Source organism: Bufo bufo, chromosome 4, assembly GCF_905171765.1.
Source record: "Bufo bufo chromosome 4, aBufBuf1.1, whole genome shotgun sequence".
In the NCBI taxonomy this organism is placed as follows: Eukaryota; Metazoa; Chordata; class Amphibia; order Anura; family Bufonidae; genus Bufo; species Bufo bufo.
In genome coordinates this window covers 587,652,253-587,674,995 of record NC_053392.1, presented here as the reverse complement: position 1 = coordinate 587,674,995, position 22,743 = coordinate 587,652,253, and the positions used below count along the sequence as shown (strand labels likewise).

The window sequence follows — 22,743 nt, the reverse complement described above, 5'->3', positions numbered from 1 at the left end:
TGGACTAGAGTCTGGAGGAGGCTGGAAACATGGAACATCCAATCTGAATCCTGGACGGATGAGTAGCACGTTGTTTAAGAGGAAAAAAAGTGGCCCCTTTTTTCTAATGTTGATTCACTCCTTTAAAATAAAGTCAAAAAACCTTATGATGCATAATCACTACCAACATATGTGCAACTCATGTAAACTTGTACCTCCATGGTACCATACACTAGTAAACATGGAATAGGGGAACAACAGTGGTCATGTTGGCCTTGTCTCCTACAATACTGGAAGTTATGGATTGACAAACATGCAGTTAGCCCTCCTCGATAGAAGATAGTGGTCAAGACCAGAGGTGTTGTCCACCAGTGATTGGCTGAGCAGTCATTGCCTATGTGTCCAGAGGAACTGTTGAGACCTACAGGTCCCGGAAACTATGGAATGAGAGTGACTTGGATCAGTAAGAGGAGTCCCATTTTCTTTTTTTTTTTTTTATGCCATTCTGACCCCAAATATTGGCCAGACAACCCCAAGCTTGCTGAACAAGTTGCCATTCGTGGTCAGTGTAATCAACCCTGGGATATAACAAGAATTTTAGATGAGATAATTAGTATCTCCGTGCTACAAAGAGTATTATATATAAACTAAGAATGAGGAGATCGATTCTACTGGTTTAGAAATTGTTCCAAATTTCTGCACAAATTGGTCATAAAATGTGATCTGATCTTCATCTAAGTCACAACAATAGACAATCACAGTCTAAACTAACAACACACAAATAATTAAATGTTACCATGATTTTATTGAACACACCATGTAAACATTTACAGTGCAGGTGGAAAAAGAAAAAGTATGTGAACCCCTAGATTAATGACATCTCCAAGAGCTAATTGGAGTGAGGTGTCAGCCAACTGGAGTCCAATCAATGAGATGAGATTGGAGGTGTTGGTTACAGCTGCCCTGCCTTATAAAGCACACACACCAGTTCTGGGTTTGCTTTTCACAAGAAGCATTGCCTGATGTGAATGATGCCTCGCACAAAAGAGCTCTCAGAAGACCTACAATTAAGAATTGTTGACTTGCATAAAGCTGGAAAGGGTTATAAAAGTATCTCCAAAAGCCTTGCTGTTCATCAGTCCACGGTAAGACAAATTGTCTATAAATGGAGAAAGTTCAGCACTCTCCCTAGGAGTGGCCATCCTGTAAAGATGACTGTAAGAGCACAGCGCAGACTGCTCAATGAGGTGAAGAAGAATCCTAGAGTGTCAGCTAAAGACAAAAGTCTCTGGCATATGCTAACATCCCTGTTATCGAATCTACGATATGTAAAACACTAAAGAAGAATGGATTTCATGGGAGGATACCACAGAGGAAGCCACTGCTGTCCAAAAAAAACATTGCTGCACGTTTACAGTTTGCACAAGAGCACCTGGATGTTCCACAGCAGTACTGGCAAAATATTCTGTGGACAGATGAAACCAAAGTTGAGTTGTTTGGAAGAAACACACAACACTATGTGTGGAGAAAAAGAGGCACAGCACACCATCATCAAAACCTCATCCCAACTGTGAAGTATGGTGGTGGGGGCATCATGGTTTTGGGCTGCTTTGCTGCGTCAGGGCCTGGACAGATTGCTATCATCGAAGGAAAAATGAATTCCCAAGTTTGTCAAGACATTTTGCAGGAGAACTTAAGGCCAGCTGTCCACCAGATGAAGCTCAACAGAAGATGGGTGTTGCAACAGGACAACGACCCAAAGCATAGAAGTAAATCAACAACAGAATGGCTTAAACAGAAGAAAATACGCCTTCTGGAGTGGCCCAGTCAGAGTCCTGACCTCAACCCGATTGAGATGCTGTGGCATGACCTCAAGAAAGTGATTTACACTAGACATCCCAAGAATATTGCTGAACTGAAACAGTTCTGCAAAGAGGGATGGTCAAGAATTACTCCTGACCGTTGTGCACGTCTGATCTGCAACTACAGGAAACGTTTGGTTGAAGTTATTGCTGCCAAAGGAGGTTCAACCAGTTATTAAATCCAAGGGTTCACATACTTTATCCACCTGCACTGTGAATGTTTACATGGTGTGTTCAATAAAAACATGGTAACATTTAATTATTTGTGTTTTATTAGTTTAAGCAGACTGTGATTGTCTATTGTTGAGACTTAGATGAAGATCAGATCACATTTTATGACCAATTTGTGCAGAAATCCATATCATTCCAAAGGGTTCACATACTTTTTCTTGCAACTGTATATTGCCAAGAAACCGATAGTAGTATACTATGCTCTCACTGTTAAATATTTTCAAAAATTCTGTGAACCTTCAACAAACCGAATCTTCAGAGGTTGTGTTATCTCTAATATGAACTATATTTTTTCTCTTCACAACCTACAGTACAGACCAAAAGTTTGGACACACCTTCTCATTCAAAGAGTTTTCTTTATTTTCATGACTATGAAGGCATCAAAACTATGAATTAACACATGTGGAGTTATATACATAACAAACAAGTGTGAAACAACTGAAAATGTCATATTCTAGGTTCTTCAAAGTAGCCACCTTTTGCTTTAAATTACTGCTTTGCACACTCTTGGCATTCTCTTGATGAGCTTCAAGAGGTAGTCCCCTGAAATGGTCTTCCAACAGTCTTGAATGAGTTCCCAGAGATGCTTAGCACTTGTTGGCCCTTTTGCCTTCACTCTGCGGTCCAGCTCACCCCAAACCATCTCGATTAAGTTCAGGTCCGGTGACTGTGGATGCCAGGTCATCTGGTGCAGCACCCCATCACTCTCCTTCATGGTTAAATAGCCCTTACTTTCAAAGTTTTCCCAATTTTTCGGTTGACTGACTGACCTTCATTTCTTAAAGTAATAATGGCCACTCGTTTTTCTTTACTTAGCTGCTTTTTTCTTGCCATAATACAAATTCTAACAGTCTATTCAGTAGGACTATCAGCTGTGTATCCACCTGACTTCTCCTCAACGCAACTGATGGTCCCAACCCCATTTATAAGGCAAGAAATCCCACTTATTAAACCTGACAGGGCACACCTGTGAAGTGAAAACCATTTCAGGGGACTACCTCTTGAAGCTCATCAAGAGAATGCCAAGAGTGTGTAAAGCAGTAATCAAAGCAAAAGGTGGCTACTTTGAAGAACCTAGAATATGACATATTTTCAGTTGTTTCTCACTTGTTTGTTATGTATATAATTCCACATGTGTTAATTTATAGTTTTGATGCCTTCATAGTCATGAAAATAAAGAAAACTCTTTGAATGAGAAGGTGTGTCCAAACTTTTGGTCTGTACTGTACTTCCCTAAAAGTTGTTCTAGACAGAGGTCGGGTATGATGGAATAATTAAAGGTACTCCCAATGGCCATGCTCAGACCTAAGCTGCAGAGCATGCAGAAGAAACTGTCCAGCATGGTCATAATCTATGGACTACTCAGCTTGGGGGCCCAAGGCAATCTAGGTGTGTTCTTGTCACGGATGTACCGAGACATATGGACGTCCCCGCGGCAGTGGGTGACAGAAGATCTGTGAGACTTGCAACACGTGCTTTGATCTGACAGGTTTCCTTTTGGATCATTAGGTGTATGTGTTGTTTCTGATACTGGCCACACCTCTAACCTCCAGGTGTTGCTATTGTGGTCATTTAACTTTCCTTATTTATAGTTGCTTCTCCCATAATGCTGTGCGGTTTATAGCTTCAGTGGTATCTGTGGTCTGCTTGTGTTTGGTTCTAGGTTGAGTTCCTGTTGTTGCCATACCTACTGGAAAGTTAACTGTTTCAATTCCCTTTTGCATTTTGTTTTGGTTTTTCTGTGTTTTGTTTTTCCCCTGTGCTTTGTTGTAGGCCTGAGGGAGACTCCTGTTTGTCCTTCCTTTCTGGAGGAACATGTAGTTTCAGTCATGTCACTATCACCAGGGTCTTATAGGGTGAGTTAGGACTCTAGGTACTTCTGCGTATGAGCTCACCTACCTTTGGGGTCTGTTCATACAAATAGCCAGTCAGGACTGTGGTGGCTAGGGATTTGACTAGGTGGTGTCCTTCTTTCTTCCCTTGCTTTCAGGTTTTGTTCCTTATCCTTTTTCTTCCGGTGTGGTGTCTCCCTCCCACACCCGGGCATGACAGTTCTAATGTTCTCTACTCTGTCAGACGAGTGTTATAGACATGAGACCCAGTTTCACCAAAACTGACAGATAGATAAATAGATAGATAAATAGATAGATATATAGATAGATAGATAGATTCAACACAGCATATGATTGCATCTGAATGTACAGTGGGATGCGAAAGTTTGGGCAACCTTGTTAATCGTCATGATTTTCCTGTATAAATCGTTGGTTGTTACGATAAAAAATGTCAGTTAAATATATCATATAGGAGACACACACAGTGATATTTGAGAAGTGAAATAAAGTTTATTGGATTTACAGAAAGTGTGCTATAATTGTTTAAAAGAATTAGGCAGATGCATAAATTTGGGCACTGTTGTCATTTTATTGATTCCAAAACCTTTAGAACTAATTATTGGAACTCAAATTGGCTTGGTAAGCTCAGTGACCCCTGACCTACATACACAGGTGAATCCAATTATGAGAAAGAGTATTTAAGGGGGCCAATTGTAAGTTTCTCTCCTCTTTTAATTTTCTCTGAACATAATGCAACATGGGGGTCTCAAAACAACTCTCAAATGGGCACCACAAAAAAGAAATGAAATCAATATTAAGTAGATCCTCCTTTTTCAGAAATTACAGCCTCTAAACGCTTTCTATAGGTTCCAATGAGAGTCTGGATTCTGGTTGAAGGTATTTTGGACTATTCCGCTTTACAAAACATCTTTAGTTCATTCAGGTTTGATGGCTTCCGAGCATGGACAGCTCTCTTTAAGTCACACCACAGATTTTCAATTATATTCAGGTCTTGGGACTGAGATGGCCATTCCAGAATGTTGTACTTGTTCCTCTGCATAAATGCCTTAGTGGATTTTGAGCAGTGTTTAGGGTCGTCGTCTTGTTGAAAGATCCAGCCCCGGCGCAGCTTCAGCTTTGTCACTGATTCCTGGACATTGGTCTCCAGAATCTGCTGATACTGAGTGGAATCCATGCGTCCCTCAACTTTGACAAGATTCCCAGTCCCTGCACTGGCCACACAGCCCCACAGCATGATGGAACCACCACCATATTTTACTGTAGGTAGCAGGTGTTTTTCTTGGAATGCTGTGTTCTTTTTCCTCCATGCATAACGCCCCTTGTTATGGCCAAATAATTCAATTTTAGTTTCATCAGTCCACAGCACCTTATTCCAAAATGAAGCTGGCTTGTCCAAATGTGCTTTAGCCCACCTCAAGCGGCACTTTTTGTGCTGTGGGCAGAGAAAAGGCTTCCTCTGCATCACTCTCGCATACAGCATCTCCTTGTGTAAAGTGCGCTGAATGGTTGAACGATGCACAGTGACTCCATCTGCAGCAAGATGATGTTGTAGGTCTTTGGTGCTGGTCTGTGGGTTGACTCTGACTGTTCTCACCATTCATCACTTCTGTCTATCCGAGATTTTTCTTGGTCTGCCACTTCGAGCCTTAACTTGAACTGAGCCTGTGGTCTTCCATTTCCTCAATATGTTCCTAACTGTGGAAACAGACGGCTGAAATCTCTGAGACAGCTTTCTGTATCCTTCCCCTAAACCATGATGGTGAACAATCTTTGTCTTCAGGTCATTTGAGAGTTGTTTTGAGACCCCCATGTTGCCACTCTACAGAGAAAATTAAAAGAGGAGGGAAACTTACAATTGACCCCCTTAAATACTCTTTCTCATAATTGGATTCACCTGTGTATGTAGGTCAGGGGTCACTGAGCTTACCAAGCCAATTTGAGTTCCAATAATTAGTTCTAAAGGTTTTGGAATCAATAAAATGACAACAGTGCCCAAATTTACGCACCTGCCTAATTTTGTTTAAACAATTATAGCACACTTTCTGTAAATCCAATAAACTTCATTTCACTTCTCAAATATCACTGTGTGTGTCTCCTATATGATATATTTAACTGACCTTTTTTTATCGTAACAACCAACGATTTATACAGGAAAATCATGACGATTAACAAGGTTGCCCAAACTTTTGCATCCCACTGTACATTCTTTAGAATATAATATTCAGTTTACACATTCTGTTCAACCCATGCATGAAACCAATAAATCCAATGTCCCATGCCACTTTAGTTGTAGTCTTCCATATTCACCAATTGCTATCCATACCCCTCCAGTAGTGTGTTCTAAACTCAAAAGAATATATTTCCTCTCGGATACTACCGGTTAAGCAACACCTACTGCCACTTGGATATGGTATTTCATAGATCAATTGGGCCGTCACTGTGGATATAGATATCAAGGGTAATTTCTTATGTCCATTTCTTCATCTCTCAAGTAGAGTTATTGCGCAGTCTAGCCTTTCTTGGTTACCAACATTAATATAAATGCTTCTATCAGCAACACCGTGCAGGTTCCAATAGATCATGGGGTTCCAGACTTCCCAAACATCATAAAGCACCAGCCTTTTATTATTTGTAATCTATGATAACTGACCATAGAACGGCCGGTTGAATTTTGTTTCTTTTTTTTATTAATATTTTTATTTTTTAGTTATTCAAAAATTCTTGTTTCCAAAAATATATTTTTTATTATATCAAAAACTAAGAAAAAATTACAATAATAATCTTAGTTTTTCAAAGGTATACTTAAACTTCTAAAAGAACATTTTTATTTTGAATGATATGACAGGACTATCACAAGAGTGTTTCCCGCTATAAAGAAACCTGCTAAAGAATTATTGCCTTTATTAGATTGGTGACAGTGAGCTTTAGCAATACATTGCTAACTTCTGTCTCTCTGCGGAGACAATTTTCTTTTCTTAAATAAACTGTCATGCTAGTGTTAATATATTGTTTGCTCCCTCATACTCTGAGAATACAGCTGATATAAAACATGTATATGCTGCATTGGTAATGGTATCTTTAGTGTAGTTGACTTGAACAAATGTGTTTCCCTCATGGCTGTGTTAATGTGATAAAGAAAATTGGCTGTTCGTCAGGATTTGGCTGGGTAAAGACAGTGGTGATGGTAGCACAATCCTTTTTATGCATTAACACCACTGAGAAGTTTTCCTGAGTTATATTTCATACTGTATGTCTCGTCGCCGCACAAAGATGTTGTAAAACATGAGATAATGTTGCAAATAACATAGCAGGATGGCTGTATCTTTCATAATGATAACAGTCGAGAGCTCAATGACAGTAACAGGCCGTAAAAAATATTGATATTTAATAATATTACAGAAAAATACAATTCCAGGAGCACTTGTTATTTTTTTATTATGTTTATTTATTTTTTAGATTCTTTATTTAATAATATTGCCTAAAATATAATGTCGGGATCACTTATTTTTTTCATTTTTTTATTTTTTTAAACTTTTCATTAAACAATATTATATGATATCAAATTTCAAGGGCACTTATTTAAAATTTTACTCTTATTCTTTTTTATTTGCTTATTTTTGTAAGTCTTCATTTAGCAATATTAGATGACATAAAAGTCCAATGGCACTTGTATTTTTCAGATTTTATTTTTTAAATCCTTTATTTAATAATATCACATAAAATATAAATCTGAGAACATTTGTTATTGTTTTATACTTTTATTTTGCTTGTTTTTTAAACATTCTTTATTTAATATTACATGAAATACAATTATGATTGCACCTGTTTTTTTATTATATTTTTGTCTTATTATTTTTTTATCCATTATTTAATAATATTGCATAAAATATAAATCTGAATAAAGGGGTACTTGGAAAGGCTGGGCTCCATAGCAAATTTTTGAATAGGTCCCCATCCATTGAGCATTGACATTATACACCAAAAGACGCACTTTGAGTGCATGAGACCTAAATCTGTTAAAAGTAGTACTGTCTGACCAGATAATACCAGACAGCTTTAAAAGAAGAGGACTGTGGAGCATGTGCTGCATTGATTGTGTGCCAAGGGGGGCCACCTAACTTTGTGGACCCCGTAGAAGCTGCTATTTGGCTTTTTGTAAGTTGCTCTTAATAATTTACTAATACTACATATACAGTCATGGCTGTAAATGTTGGCACCCCTGAAATTTTTCAAGAAAATGAAGTATTTCTCACAGAAAAGTATTGCAGTAACACCTGTTTTGCTATACACATGTTTATTCCCTTTGTGTGTATTGGAACAAAACCAAAAAAGGGAGGAAAAAAAGCTAATTGGACATAATGTCACACCAAACTCCAAAAATGGGCTGGACAAAATTATTGGCACCCTTTCAAAATTGTGGATAAATAAGATTGTTTCAAGCATGTGATGCTCCTTTAAACTCACCTGGGGCAAGTAACAGGTGTGGGCAATATAAAAATCACACATGTGCGGTATGTCAGACCTTGCAGGGGAATTATGTGTGAGGTCACGGTGTGAGCAATAGGTGGGCCGAGGTAAATACAGTTCTGGTTACTCGCGGTTATGTCGTCCCTGGACAGGCTCGCATAAGTGAAAAGGAGAATGGCACAATGATTCTCTGGGGCACACTCTAGTGTAAGGGACACTGGCCAGATGTGGGTTTGAGGTGCCCTTGGTGGTCTGTATTAATGTGCCAGTGGCAATGTCCCTTGTAGTCGTGACGCCAGTACCTTTTATATGAAGGTACAGCCATTTACTAGAGCGTAAATAGAGGAATTGAGTCTGAGGCAAGCAGGGTGAAACTCATAGTTGAACTTTACTGAAGATGACTTTTGATAACAGTTCATCCAATGCATTTAACAGTGTCAGTACAGAGATAAACCTGCTGCTAGTCCTCTGCTGACAGGTGTAGGTCCCTCTCTAGATATGAGATAAGGAGATGGTAGCCTTACTGTTAGCAGAGCTCAGGAATGGTCCTGGTTTTCCTTATTCAGCCTTGTGAAGTAGCCAAAGGCTAAGATATCCTTCACTGTGGAGTCCAAAGGTCCTGAGGCACTCATAAGAGGTGTCCAATAACCCTTTGGGGGTCTCCTTTCGGTAGTATTCTGATTGAATCAAGCACTTCAGCTCAGGGCTGAGATATGGCTGAGGGATGTGAATCACAGGCTGCAGTTGACACAACTGGTCTCTCTCAACTGCCACTGGAGCTGGTTCTGAAACCTGATCTGGTCTCTCTGAGCTAGCTAGGCCTGAGCTGGACTATATATATGGAAGGTGTTATCTCCCCCTAGTGGTGAGCTCAGTGTAAACGCATGCTAATACACCTGTTAGCAGGGATGATGCTTAAGGACAAATTGCAGCTTAACAACAGGCTATATAAAAGGCATTTAAAGTACAGTACAACAATTTTGCAGTACCCACGAGGGTAGTGGGACGCTGCACATGAAAGCAGATAAATAGGAGATAAGTTCACTTATTGCATTGTGTGTCTGTGTGCGCCACACTAAGCACGGACAACAGAAAGAGGAGAAGAGAACTGTCCGAGGAAAATTGTGGAAAAATATCAACAATCTCAACGTTACAAGTCCATCTCCAGAGATCTAGATTTGCCTTTGTCCACAGTGCGCAACATTATCAAGAAGTTTGCAACCCATGGCACTGTAGCTAATCTCCCTGGGCGTGGACGGAAGAGAAAAATTGATGAAAGGTGTCAACGCAGGATGGTGGATAAGCAGCCCCAAACAAGTTCCAAAGATATTCAAGCTGTCCTGCAGGCTCAGGGAGCATCAGTGTCAGCGCGAACTATCTGTCGACATATAAATGAAATTAAACGCTATGGCAGGAGACCCAGGAGGACCCCACTGCTGACACAGAGACATAAAAAAGCAAGACTATATTTAGCAAAAATGAACTTGAGTAAGCCAAAATCCTTCTGGGAAAACGTCTTGTGGAGAGATGAGACCAAGATAGAGCTTTTTGGTAAAGCACATCATTCTACTGTTTACCGAAAATGGAATGAGGCCTACAAAGAAAAGAAGACAGTACCTACAGTGAAATATGGTGGAGGTTCATTGATGTTTTGGGGTTGTTTTGCTGCCTCTGGCACTTGGTGCCTTGAATGTGTGCAAGGCATCATGAAATCTGAGGATTACCAACGGATTTTCGCACTGTAGAGCCCAGTGTCAGAAAGCTCGGTTTTCGTCCGAGATCTTGGGTCTTCCAGCAGGACATCGACCCCAAACATACGTCAAAAAGAACCCAGAAATGGATGGCAACAAAGCGCTGGAAAGTTCTGAAGTGGCCAGCAGTGAGTCCAGATCTAAATCCCATTGAACACCTGTGAAGAGATCTTAAAATTGCTGTTGGGAAAAGGCGCCCTTCCAATAAGAGAGACCTGGAGCAGTTTGCTAAGGAAGGGGGGTCCAAAATTCCAGGTGAGAGGTGTCAGAAACTTATTAATAGTTATAGGAAGCGACTAATTTCAGTTATTTTTTCCAAAGGGTGTGCAACCAAATATTAAGTTAAGGGTGCCAATAATTTTGTCCAGCCCATTTTTGGAGTTTGGTGTGACATTATGTCCAATTAGCTTTTTTTCCTCCCTTTTTTGGTTTTGTTCCAATACACACAAAGGGAATAAACATGTGTATAGCAAAACATGTGTTACTGCAATACTTTTCTGTGAGAAATACTTTATTTCCTTGAAAAATTTCAGGGGTGCCAACATTTACGGCCATGACTGTATATATCTCCGACAACCCTTGTTATTTTTATTTTTTTGTATCTTTATTTTGCTTTTTGGAATTTTTGTTTTATTAATGGCTACATACAAACGACCGTATGTGCTTTGCAATCTGCAAATTGCGGATCCGCAAAAAAAGGATGACGTTCCGTATGGAATACGTTTTTTTTGCGGATCCATTGTAACAATGCCTATCCTTGTCCACAAAGCGGACAAGAATAGGATATGTTCTATTTTTTTTGCGGAGGCTATGGAACAGACATACAGATGCGGATTGCATCCGCCAAAAAAACGGAATGGACATGGAAACAAAATACGTTCGTGTGAATGTAGCCTTAGTAATATGCTTCCAAGAACATTTGTTATTTTTTGCTTACATATTTCTGCTTTATTTTATATTAGTTCATGAAATACAATATTGGAAGCATTTGTTCTTTTTTTAATGTATTTATTTTCTATTTCATTTACGTATTTATTTAATATCTAAGTATATTAATGTTTCATTTTAATTTTATCTATTTTTGCATTATGTTTTTATAATACATTTTTTGCTCAGACATTGTAAATTGAGGAGGCTAAAAAAGGAAGGCGCTTAAAAATCCTAAACAAATATTTACAAGCTGTAAATAATAACCGATGGACTTAATTTTTCACTTAAAGAGGTGATTTTCTGTATTGTAATGGTTTTTGAAAATGCCCAATTTACAGAAATTGTAGCTTGTAGCATCCAGAATGTTGTTTGGAATGTAATATACAAGCGACATAATGATCCTCTAAAGCAATTTTGCACCCCTTAACTAATACATCTGCAGTGTTTATCCATGATCACGGCACCCGCTTGTCTGATAACAATCACAGATGGGAGACTATTGAAGTTTCTTTTAAGGTAATATATACCCAAGCATTAGGCCTACGCTGTTGAATGACTGTGTTATGGGAGAAAAATCAGGATATGACAATCATGTAAATATAATTTGCTATTGCTGAAGATTTATTTTATTCTAATAGGCACATACTCTCCATTGATTGCTTCCAGTCTTGTAAAATATAAGTGCGTAATAAACTAAAAGTCATTATCCTTCTGTTGGGTTTATATCCATAAAATGTCTAAATCCAACTTTTAATGTTTTTGGAGAAAAATTAAAAAATAAGGTTAACAAATTTTTAGACCGTTATAGGGGTTATCCCATGATTAACGTAAAAAAATGAAAATCAGACATCATATAGGACATGAAAATCTCTTTCTTACAAAGCTAGAACCAGCCCTGCACCTCACATGGATCCTGAGATCTCACCATTCACTGCTCTAATTACTCTGCTACATTTATATCAAGCTGGTAGCTCAAGGGTCATGTCCTTTCTGCAGTAGCTAACTCCCTATCATAGTTCGGGAGTGTGTCCTTTCTGCTACAGTTCTCTCCCTATCACAGCTCAGAGGACATGTTCTTTCTGAAGCAGCTCTCTCCCTATAATAGGTGTGTGTCCTTTCTGCAGCAGCTCTCTTTCTATCACAGCTCAGGAGACAGTGAAGGCTGAAACTGAGCATGTGCATCCGCCTCAGTGAGGTGAACAAAGAAATGAGAAAATTAGCAAACAGCAGGTGGCGCTATACAGATACATTTTATTGAATAAATCAGTGGCTATGCTAAATTATTAATTTCATGCAATTATAAAAGTATTCAGATCCAGGTGCTGGTTTGAAAACTGTAGAATATTTTTTGTGGGACAACCCCTTTAATTAAGTGCAGATTAAATAAATAAATGAAACAATAAATAAGTAGAAACATTATGAAGTGCTAAGTACATTTTGCCATTGTCTATTCCTACAAAGGGGGTATATAAAATTGATGATCTATACTTTGGAAAGGCCATTAATGTTTAATGAGTGGGAGTCCAACCTCTGAGGTGTACATCAGCATAATAAATGGTATTATGTGTTCCTGTTACTTTACTAAGAAGCTCAGTGCATATTGAACTCAATAACAAAGCTATCTTTCATAAGCTGCATTTAACCACCATTCACAGGCGCATAGAGATATTACACTATGTGATATTGTTGCTGATAATCGCTAACGAATATTCGCATGAACTCTAGTTAGCGATCATCTTGCAGTGTTAGGGTAAATGCACATGTTTAGGATTTATGTGCGGACTATCCACACTAAAATCTGCAGGTGTTAGCAGGGAAATCCGTGCTGTCAAACCTCATCAACTGGTGCAGATTTGCACGCGGATTTGATGCGATTTGGTGCAGATTTTCCGCATAAAATAAAAAAGGAAAAATAAAATAAATTGATCTGCTGTTGATCTGCTGTGGATTTTAAAATCCGCACTGTAGGTCAAAATCCGCACGAAAAAAATCTGTATCCTGTGCATGAGAATGTAAAATTCTCATAGAATACAATGAACATGACGTATGGTGTGAATTTCCCGCACGCAAATCTGCGCAGAAAATCCACACGCAATACTGATCGCGTGCATTTAGCCTAATGCTGCCACTGATTGCCTCATTTATTGGGCAATTCTGATTTTTAAGCATGCTTAAAAATCAGAGCTTGCCAGCGGCAGATCGTGCTGTATGACAGTGATCTGCCACTGGCAAACCAATAGTAAGGTCCCAAGCTTTCCCAAGTGGTGGCTACAGGAAACAGAATTTTAGAACTGAAAGTGGTTGTAGAAAACCTAAAAAAGTAACGGTGGCCGGACATGGTCTCAAAATAAAAAAAAGGAAAACCTTTTTGGCGGGTTCCATTTCTAGCTCCAGGACTCCTTTTCCCAACGCACTGGAAGTATGATGTGCCACCTACATGCACGTTGAGGCTCAGTGGCCACATAGCATTCCTGCCATGTGACCACTGAGTCCATTGGTTCGATGGCAACGGGAACATGCATGTAGATGTCAACTACTGTAAATGTCATACTACTGGAAGCAGCAGGGGCGAGAGCTGTGGCACTGGAACCAGGATTCTACGATCGGGTGAAAGGTTTTTTTTTTTTTTTTGAGTCCCTTCTCTAACCTTTTTTAGATCCCAGACAAACCCTTTAAGGGGGTACATGAATCAGCTATCTATGGCAGTCCTATAGATCCAAGACACTACAATCCGGTGAAAGGTGTTTTTATTTTGAGTCCTTTCTAAAAAAATGTTTTTGGTCTCAGACAACCCCTTTTAAGGGACACATCAATCAGCTAGCTCCAGCAGTTCCACAAAGAATGGAGTAGCAGTGTGCATATTCGACTTGCTGCTCCATTTATATGTGGACATGGGTCTCCTCTTCTTTTCATCAGTGAGGTTCCTAGTAATTGGACCCCCACCAATAATCAAAACAGTTGGGAATCACGTGGAAATGGAGTGAAAATGTCTAAAATGTATTAACACTACATAAACATGTATACATAAAATAGATAAAATATATAAAAGGACATATGAGTATGTCTAGAATGGAAATTGGTGTGGATATATCGCCTGCAGGGTTCGCTGTATCAAAAAAGCTGCATCCGTATTCTCCCAGTGGGGATGACTCTTTGGATCATAGCTGTTGTGGTAGAGCGAGTTCTACTTTAGGCAGCGTGTACAGTTATATTTCAAATTGCAATCATCATGGTCTACTCTATACTATAGATACATGCAGATCCTATGCAACATGTAGTTGTTTCAGAAGGCAAACAAATGAGGCACCTTAAATAGTGAGTTACTGCACGTATTTAACTCTATAATTCCACTTTAGGCAATGTTCAGACTGTCCATCCAATTCTACTCTCTCAGGAGTCTAGGCACACCATATATGTAACTCCAACCGTGCTGCGAGTCTAATTAGCCCACATATGTAGGGCTTTTTGTCTCAAGAATATAGTCTCTATGAAGTCGCAATATAGTTTATCCAGGTTACGTCTCTACTCACTGTGTACCTCGTTTGTTCCCCTTATTCGATATGCGGGGGTTCCTGCTGTGGCGTCCCACAGTTCGACCGCTCTCCGCTCTGGCTGTGTTGGTTTCGATTTCGCCGGAGTCTCGCCTTAGTTCTCGCGAGAATCCTATTTTGAATCTTTACTTGCGTGAGTAGGATAGGAAGAATGTTGCGTTTCTTTGGCAGATTGTTGCGCTTCTTTGGCAGTGAGTTTTCGTCTTTTAGTACATGGCCATGTACAATCGAGATTGATTATCACACAGGTATTCCGCCCAGACGTGTTTCGAGATAGCGTATCTCTTCCTATAGAGTTAAATACGTGCAGTAACTCACTATTTAAGGTGCCGCATATGTTTGCCTTCTGAAACAACTACATGTTGCATAGGATCTGCATGTATCTATAGTATAGACCATGAAGATTGCAATTTGAAATATAACTGTACACGCTGCCTAAAGTAGAACTCGCTCTACCACAACAGCTATGATCCAAAGAGTCATCCCCACTGGGAGAATACGGATGCAGTTATTTTGATACAGCGAACCCTGCAGGCTATATATACACACCAATTTCCATTCTAGTCATACTCATATGTCCTTTTATATATTTTATCTATTTTATTTTATGTATACATGTTTATGTGGTGTTAATAAATTTTAGACATTTTCACTCCATTTCCACGTGATTCCCAACTGTTTTGAGTGCCGGTTCCATTTCTCAAACTTTATAATCCAGAACTAGGGGTGTTTCTTTGAACCTGAGCACCAGTCGTGGTAAACCAGAGTGAGCCATCTGTTCATCGCTTTCAGAACCCCACCAATAATACTTTTCATCTACCCTGTGGATAGGTGATATGTTCCTCTATTGACACACTACCTTTAACTCTATGGCTGTGGATAGGGAAACAGAGAGAAACATGGTACAGAGTTTTAGTCTCAGATTTTAATACATAGATTCTTTTTAACTCAAATAGTGTCAGTTCATAAGATCTCCATCAAGAAAGGGTAATTTATAATTTCTGCATACCTGTATTGATATTTAATTGAGTTCTCATTTTGTGACAGGTCCACTACACCAAGGTAGGCTTCTTCATCGATGGACCGGAAGAAGATCTAACACCATTCGATGCAAGATTTCTTCTTGATCCCATTTATAACCCTGATATGGGGAGCTTTTTAAGACTTGGACAAAGTATAAATGGTATGCCTACCCATCCTTCTTCTACAGGATTTCCAATACACCCAATATAGGAAACACCAATATTGTATTCACATGCTGGAAGCATTCTACTTGACAGGTCGTGGTTTTGTGCTTGTGCTTGGAATACTATCAGAAAATTGAGAAAGTCAGCTCAGATGTCAAGAGCCATCATTTTAGTTTTCAGAGCAAAAATTGTTGCTCGACTTTGATTTCAAGTGGGCTGTGTAAATTCCTATGCTGTTGCCAAAGTCTTAGTGATAGTTGGAGGCAAGTTAGAAACCTGCCAGTCAGCTGCTAGCCTATGCAGGATGGGAAATTATAGGGCCCACCCTGGACGTACCATATAACTCACTCCAAAACCGTCCATCACCATCACCCTCTGTGTCCAGCACTATCCGCCCCCCACAGCACCAGCACTGGTATGTTCACCAGCAATCCATCAGCACCCCCCAGCAAGTACACCAGCTGTCATAGCCCCCCCATGCCCCTGACAATGTCTTCAGAGATAATAATGCCCCCCATAATTCCCTCAGTAAAAAGGCACCTATAGTGCCTTCTATATTCCCCAATAATAATAATGTCCATATAGTGCCCCAGGTAATAATAATGACCCCATAGTGACTCTGTATTAAAAATGCACCCTTGGTGACCCCGGTGATAAAAATAATCCCTGTGATGCCCCAGAAATAATAATGCTCCCTCAGTGCACCCAGTAATCATATCTCCTATTGTGCCTCCAGTAATATGAATGCCCCCTATTGTGTCTCTGGTAATAATAATGTATCCACAGTGCCCCCCAGTAATATCCCCCCACTACCTCCAATAATGTCCCTATAGCTCCCACAATAATGTCCCTATACTGCCCCTAGTAATGTCCCCCACTGCCCCAGTAATGTCTTTCCACTGCCCCCAGTAATATCCCTATACTGCCCCCGGTAATGTCCTTCCACTGCTCCCAGTAATATCCCTATAGTGTTCCCAGTAATGTTCATCCCCCTTCTGGATTGTATTAACCCTTTGTAACCTATTGTGACTATTGGAAATGTAACCGCGTCCCATCTACTCTTTGGCCAAACAGGACCATTTATTACTATTACTGATTATTATCAGTTTTTTTGGCCATACCCTTGTGGTTACATTGACTATATACTTCCACTTACTACCTGTGAAGACCTTCGAAGTTTTATCATATCACTCTACCATTTTTTATATTTTCTATTTTCTACTTTTTATATGTTTTACATATTTTTTGATACAGTTGCAAGAAAAAGTATGTGAACCCTTTGGAATGATATGGATTTCTGCACAAATTGGTCATAAAATGTGATCTGATCTTCATCTAAGTCACAACAATAGACAATCACAGTCTGCTTAAACTAATAACACACAAAGAATTAAATGTTACCATGTTTTTATTGAACACACCATGTAAACATTCACAGTGCAGGTGGAAAAAGTATGTGAACCCCTAGACTAATGACATCTCCAAGAGCTAATTGGAGTGAGGTGTCAGCCAACTGAAGTCCAATCAATAAGATGAAATTGGAGGTGTTGGTTACAGCTGCCCTATAAAACACACACACCAGTTCTGGGTTTGCTTTTCACAAGAAGCATTGCCTGATGTGAATGATGCCTTGCACAAAAGAGCTCTCAGAAGACCTACAATTAAGAATTGTTGACTTGCATAAAGCTGGAAAGGGTTATAAAAGTATCTTCAAAAGCCTTGCTGGTCATCAGCAGTACTGGCAAAATATTCTGTGGACATATGAAACCAAAGTTGAGTTGTTTGGAAGAAACACACAACACTATGTGTGGAGAAAAATAGGCACAGCACATCAACATCAAAACCTCATCCCAACTGTGAATATGGTGGTGGGGGCATTATGGTTTGGGTCTGCCTTGCTGCGCCAGGGCCTGGACAGATTGCTATCATCGAAGGAAAAATGAATTCCCTAGTTTGTGAAGACATTTTGCAGGAGAACTTAAGGCCATCTGTCCACCAGCTGAAGCTCAACAGAAGATGGGTGTTGCAACAGGACAACGACCCAAAGCATAGAAGTAAATCAACAACAGAATGGCTTAAACAGAAGAAAATATGCCTTCTGGAGTGGCCCAGTCAGAGTCCTGACCTCAACCCGATTGAGATGCTGTGGCATGACCTCAAGAAAGCGATTCACACCAGACATCCCAAGAATATTGCTGAACTGAAACAGTTCTGTAAAGAGGAATGGTCAAGAATTACTCCTGACCTTTGTGCACGTCTGATCTGCAACTAAAGGAAACGTTTGGTTAAAGTTATTGCTGCCAAAGGTGGTTCAACCAGTTATTAAATCCAAGGGTTCACATACTTTTTCCACCTGCACTGTGAATGTTTACTTGGTGTGTTCAATAAAAACATGGTAACATTTAATTATTTGTGTGTTATTAGTTTAAGCAGACGGTGATTGTCTATTGTCGTGACTTAGATGAAGATCAGATCACATTTTATGACCAATTTGTGCAGAAATCCATATCATTCCAAAGGGTTCACATACTTTTTCTTGCTACTGTATATGCATATTTTTTAACCTTAAGGTATAAAGTAAATAGGGAGAATAAACAATTATTTATTTAAACACCACTTGTCTGTCCTCTACTTGTTTACCAGATATAAGTGTGCCAGTCTACCAATAATACTTTTATCTATACCCCTATTCTGACTGGGTGAGTCAGCCAGTTCTTGAGTACCTTACATGACAATAGACGGGTGAGCATCTATATAATTTTGCTTATTGGTGGATTATGGCTGGTGGTCTAAGGTTGAGAAGCTGTTACGTTCACTATACCTGGTGATCTAGGGAAGTAATGGGGATAATACCTGTATCCCTGTGGTCTAGATCTACGAAGAGGTTAATTCCTCTGGTAATCTAAGGTTTAGAAGCTGTTACTGTCAGGATACCTAATGGTCTAGAGCAGCAATGGGGTTAATGTCTCTTGGGCAGGAAGCTTTAAAGTTGTGCAGCCGTGCTGTCACTCACATTGAAGGGGACAATGGGTACTACTCATATGCACTGGGGCTTTCAAGATATTCTATGGCATCAGAAAATATACTTCACCTATATAAAAGTGAGCTCGTCCTTTATTTTAGGTTGAAACCTAAATGCTTTAAAAATAAGCTGTAGATACTTAGAATCGGAGAAGACTTTTTAGTCTTTATGTTAAGTCTTTAAAGAACAATTGTACCTATCTCTTCACTAATTAAAGGTGGCAGCTAGACTGGCTCATTACTTCAGCCTAATGAGGCAGCCTCCATACCACCTTGCTAATCAGAATAAAGGATGGCACAAAACGTTCTTCAGAGAAAATATGAATCTTACTTCTATAGTAAAGAATGAGGCTCTCTTTTCATTAGTTACTAATGCAGGCTCATCTACGAGAACTCTCAAGCTTTCAACACTAGTTCCTGGATGGGCTACCTGCAAGAACCCAAAGTAACACGTCCATGTTTTGTGTGTTTCCAGGTTCAGATCAGTTTATTGGAAGGATGCAAGATTTCTGCTTATATCAGGAGGCACTTACAAACAGGTAACAAATATCTAATAAAAATTAAATAGTTGCGGCAGCCATTAAGAAACCTTAACCTCAAGCAATTTTCTATAGACCTTTGCTTCATTTATATGATTAGAAAGTATGACACATAAATGAGTCTCTAAAAGGTTATATGGGTAAAGCCAGACATTAAAAGAGGTTTCAATCCTAGAATAAATATAGGTCAATCATTTTAGCAATGTGCTTTACTTACCTGTATGGGCTCTATCTGTATCGGAACTACTGTCATACTGTATGAACCCAGACCTGGTGCTGGTGCTGGTGCCAATAACATTGTGGCCTGCTACTTAATTCAAATAGACCTCCTCCTGGTCAGCCGTCCACAAGAGGACAACCCTAGTTCTTCAACCTGGAGGCCAGCCTCTACAGCTGGATTAGACCTGCAATAATGAGTTTTTTTTTTAAGTCCTTTACTCATTTTACTCCATACTCACTGGAGTCTTTGCATCATATGGTCCAATAATATGGGTCCTGTAGTGGCATGTAGGCAGAGTTCACTTTTAGTTTTTTTTTTTACATTTAATGTGTTTGCTGGAAAAGCTCCCAATGTACATGCTAATCATGTCCACATTGTATCAGTCGTAATAAGTAAGAGCAACTGGAGTATTTTATCTTGAAGACATTTCACTAGTCTTCCGACTGGCTTTCTCAATTTGAATGACTCTGCCACTTATGTACAATGCCGTCCTAACAACCTTTACTGAGGTAGTTTAATCACACCTAATAGCTTCTGTCATGCAAATTGCAATCAACATCTTACCTCCATGAGTTTCTTGACCTTGTGTTGATTAAGATAAGATAAACAGATAATGCTGACTGAAGCATGAGTCGCCAGTTTTTAATGCCAGAGATACTTGCACAGTCATTCTTATTGAGAAGCTAGATAACTAACAAGACGTCTTAAAGAGAAAATACAACAAGCCCAGTTACTCTAACTTATTACGAATGATATACCATGACCTGGATGAATGAGAACCTTCACAGACATGTCCACATTGGCCTATTAGTCACAGGGAGACCAAAAGACCGTCCTTCTGACCTCCATCTAGCCAGTATATATTAATATACCTCAAAAAGAGGATGGCATAGTTTATTAGACTAATTAAGACTGTTGAATTGCCCTGGAATAAATAAGACTGAGTTGCAGCACCAGGTACAGCTACTATCAAATGTATGGCACTGTGTCTGGTAAAGAGTTAAGCTAGTGGATCAGTAGGGGTTCAGGGAGTTGGACCCCATTGATCTGATATTGATTGTAAAGGGGTTGCCTTTTTTTTTTTACTGTTATAAATTTCAACCACAGCCTACAGTACCTGTGGAGAAAACCATACTCATCTACTCCCAGCTGCACTGTTTTATCTCCTTGGCTCCCTTTACTGGTTTTCCGGTCCCCTTCTGTAGGATCCTGGACAAATGTGGTCACCTGCTCCTCTGCAGCCAATGACAGGCCTCCGAGAACATTACAACAGTGACATACCGCTTTGGGGACACATCACTAATGAGGACAGTTTAAATAAGCGGACCAAAGAACTAGTAAAGAGAGCTGGAATGGAGTAGAGGAGAGCATGTGACTATGGTTTTTTCCACAGGTACAGAAGACTGGGGTTGAAAATTGAAATTTGATACAATTGGAAAAAAAAAGTTGGTAACTCCTCTAAGGATAGGTCATCAAATTTTGTAGTCCAAAAAGTCTCCTTTGAGGGTCAAGCCACTCATTTGAATGTGTTCACCATGGCTAGTAACTGTTAAGCAACCAGGTAAATGGAGATGTGATATCAAATAGTATTGAGTAACCTCTTCTTCTTATCCTCACAGACCCCAACAGTTGATCTGTAACACCAGTCTAAGGTGGATGCATTGAGAGACATCTTCTGCTCATCTTTTCTGTCACCTCTAAACTCATAAGTCCTTTAATTACAAGATGCATTGATCTACGTTCGCCTCCTTATCGGTTGTTCTTTTTTTATCAGTGTAGATTTATTTCTTGGATAACCTTGCTTTGCTTTTCAACAGAGAAATCTTGGAAGTGTTTTCTGAGAAGTTTCTTCAAGTTTCCATTCAATCAGAATGCAGATGCCCTAGCAGCCACCCACGGCTTCACCTCCTGGAAGGACAGTCCTGTCTTCCTAATGGAGTTTACAACACTACGAAGGATAAAGTTCTAAGGCTCAATCGAGATGCTCACCCAGTGTCCTACATGAATGATAATGATCTGCAGACCACATGGATTTCTTCTATATTATCTGCATCAGACTTTGACAAAGGCCTAAATATTACAGTGGATTTCACCAATGGACAATATCAGGTGAAGTATTATTAAAAAATTAAATGCAACATTAAAATTGCTTATAATCTAATTTCAGGTGTTCACTATAAAATATTTGTTAGTTTTTTGTTGGTATTCCCATTTTTTTAGTCTTGAAATGTTTTAGTCTTAACACTAACTATGAAAAGAAACAGACACATGAGTCAGACACTTCCTGATTTCTGTAGTCCACTTCAGCTTTACTGTATTGACTAGGACAACACAAGCAGAGTCATCTCATTATCATTACAAGATGGGCACCACCCTTCATAATGCATCATACACTACATATACAGATAAGGCTCTGTATGCATTTCTACTGTCTACTGTCATTTTCGATCTCTTGGGAAAAGGTTGTACTCAGTATTTCCTGAAATAATCAACAGATAGTTCAGCTGGCTCCTGTTCTTTTCTGCTACCATAAAGCGCACACCCCCTGCTGCACTATCCATGTAGACTATCTAGAACTATCAATATGGCCACTTACAGGAAAGTTTTTAAATAAAAACATTAATAATTAGTTACTTTTACTAAATAACACATAATTTCACTTCCACAAACACACCTAATAAATATAAAATGCCCTTGAATTAAAAGGGTTCTCTGGGCTTTTTACGAAATAGTAGTACTTTCCCCTCTTTCGTACTGTCACATAGGCTGTGGCTCTTCTCCTCTAGAGAATATGCTCCCAAATATGTAATTGATAGAGTTTCAAGCTCAGGATATCTATCTAGTAACTCAAAATACCATAATGGGGAATTTGAAAAAAAATTGTTACCCAAAACCTAACAACCCTTTGAAAAAATCCAATATTAAATCATTACAGAGATGATGAATTTTATGTATATATTATCCAGTAACTATGATACTTTGTATGTGCTGCCATATTCCAAAAATACCTTCCTGCCCCTCGTCCAAAAAGACAATCCATCAAACTGGTTCTACGGCTTATACCAGAATATTCAGAGTCCAAAAATAGATTTTAGCAATTTCTTATTTGTCTTTTTTCATTCGTGAACTTCATTACATCTCGATATCCTCCT

General features: G+C 39.2%; 1 protein-coding gene across 1 annotated transcript in view; it reads left to right on the top strand.

Annotated features, from left to right (window-relative positions):
• Positions 1-22,743, top strand: part of USH2A (usherin) — a 1,179,609-nt gene that overhangs the window by 48,314 nt on the left and 1,108,552 nt on the right. The window contains exons 3-5 of the mRNA XM_040430191.1: positions 15,672-15,807; positions 19,308-19,371; positions 21,409-21,700. Coding sequence (XP_040286125.1) covers positions 15,672-15,807; positions 19,308-19,371; positions 21,409-21,700 — 492 coding nt within the window. The remainder of the gene's footprint in view (positions 1-15,671; positions 15,808-19,307; positions 19,372-21,408; positions 21,701-22,743) is intronic.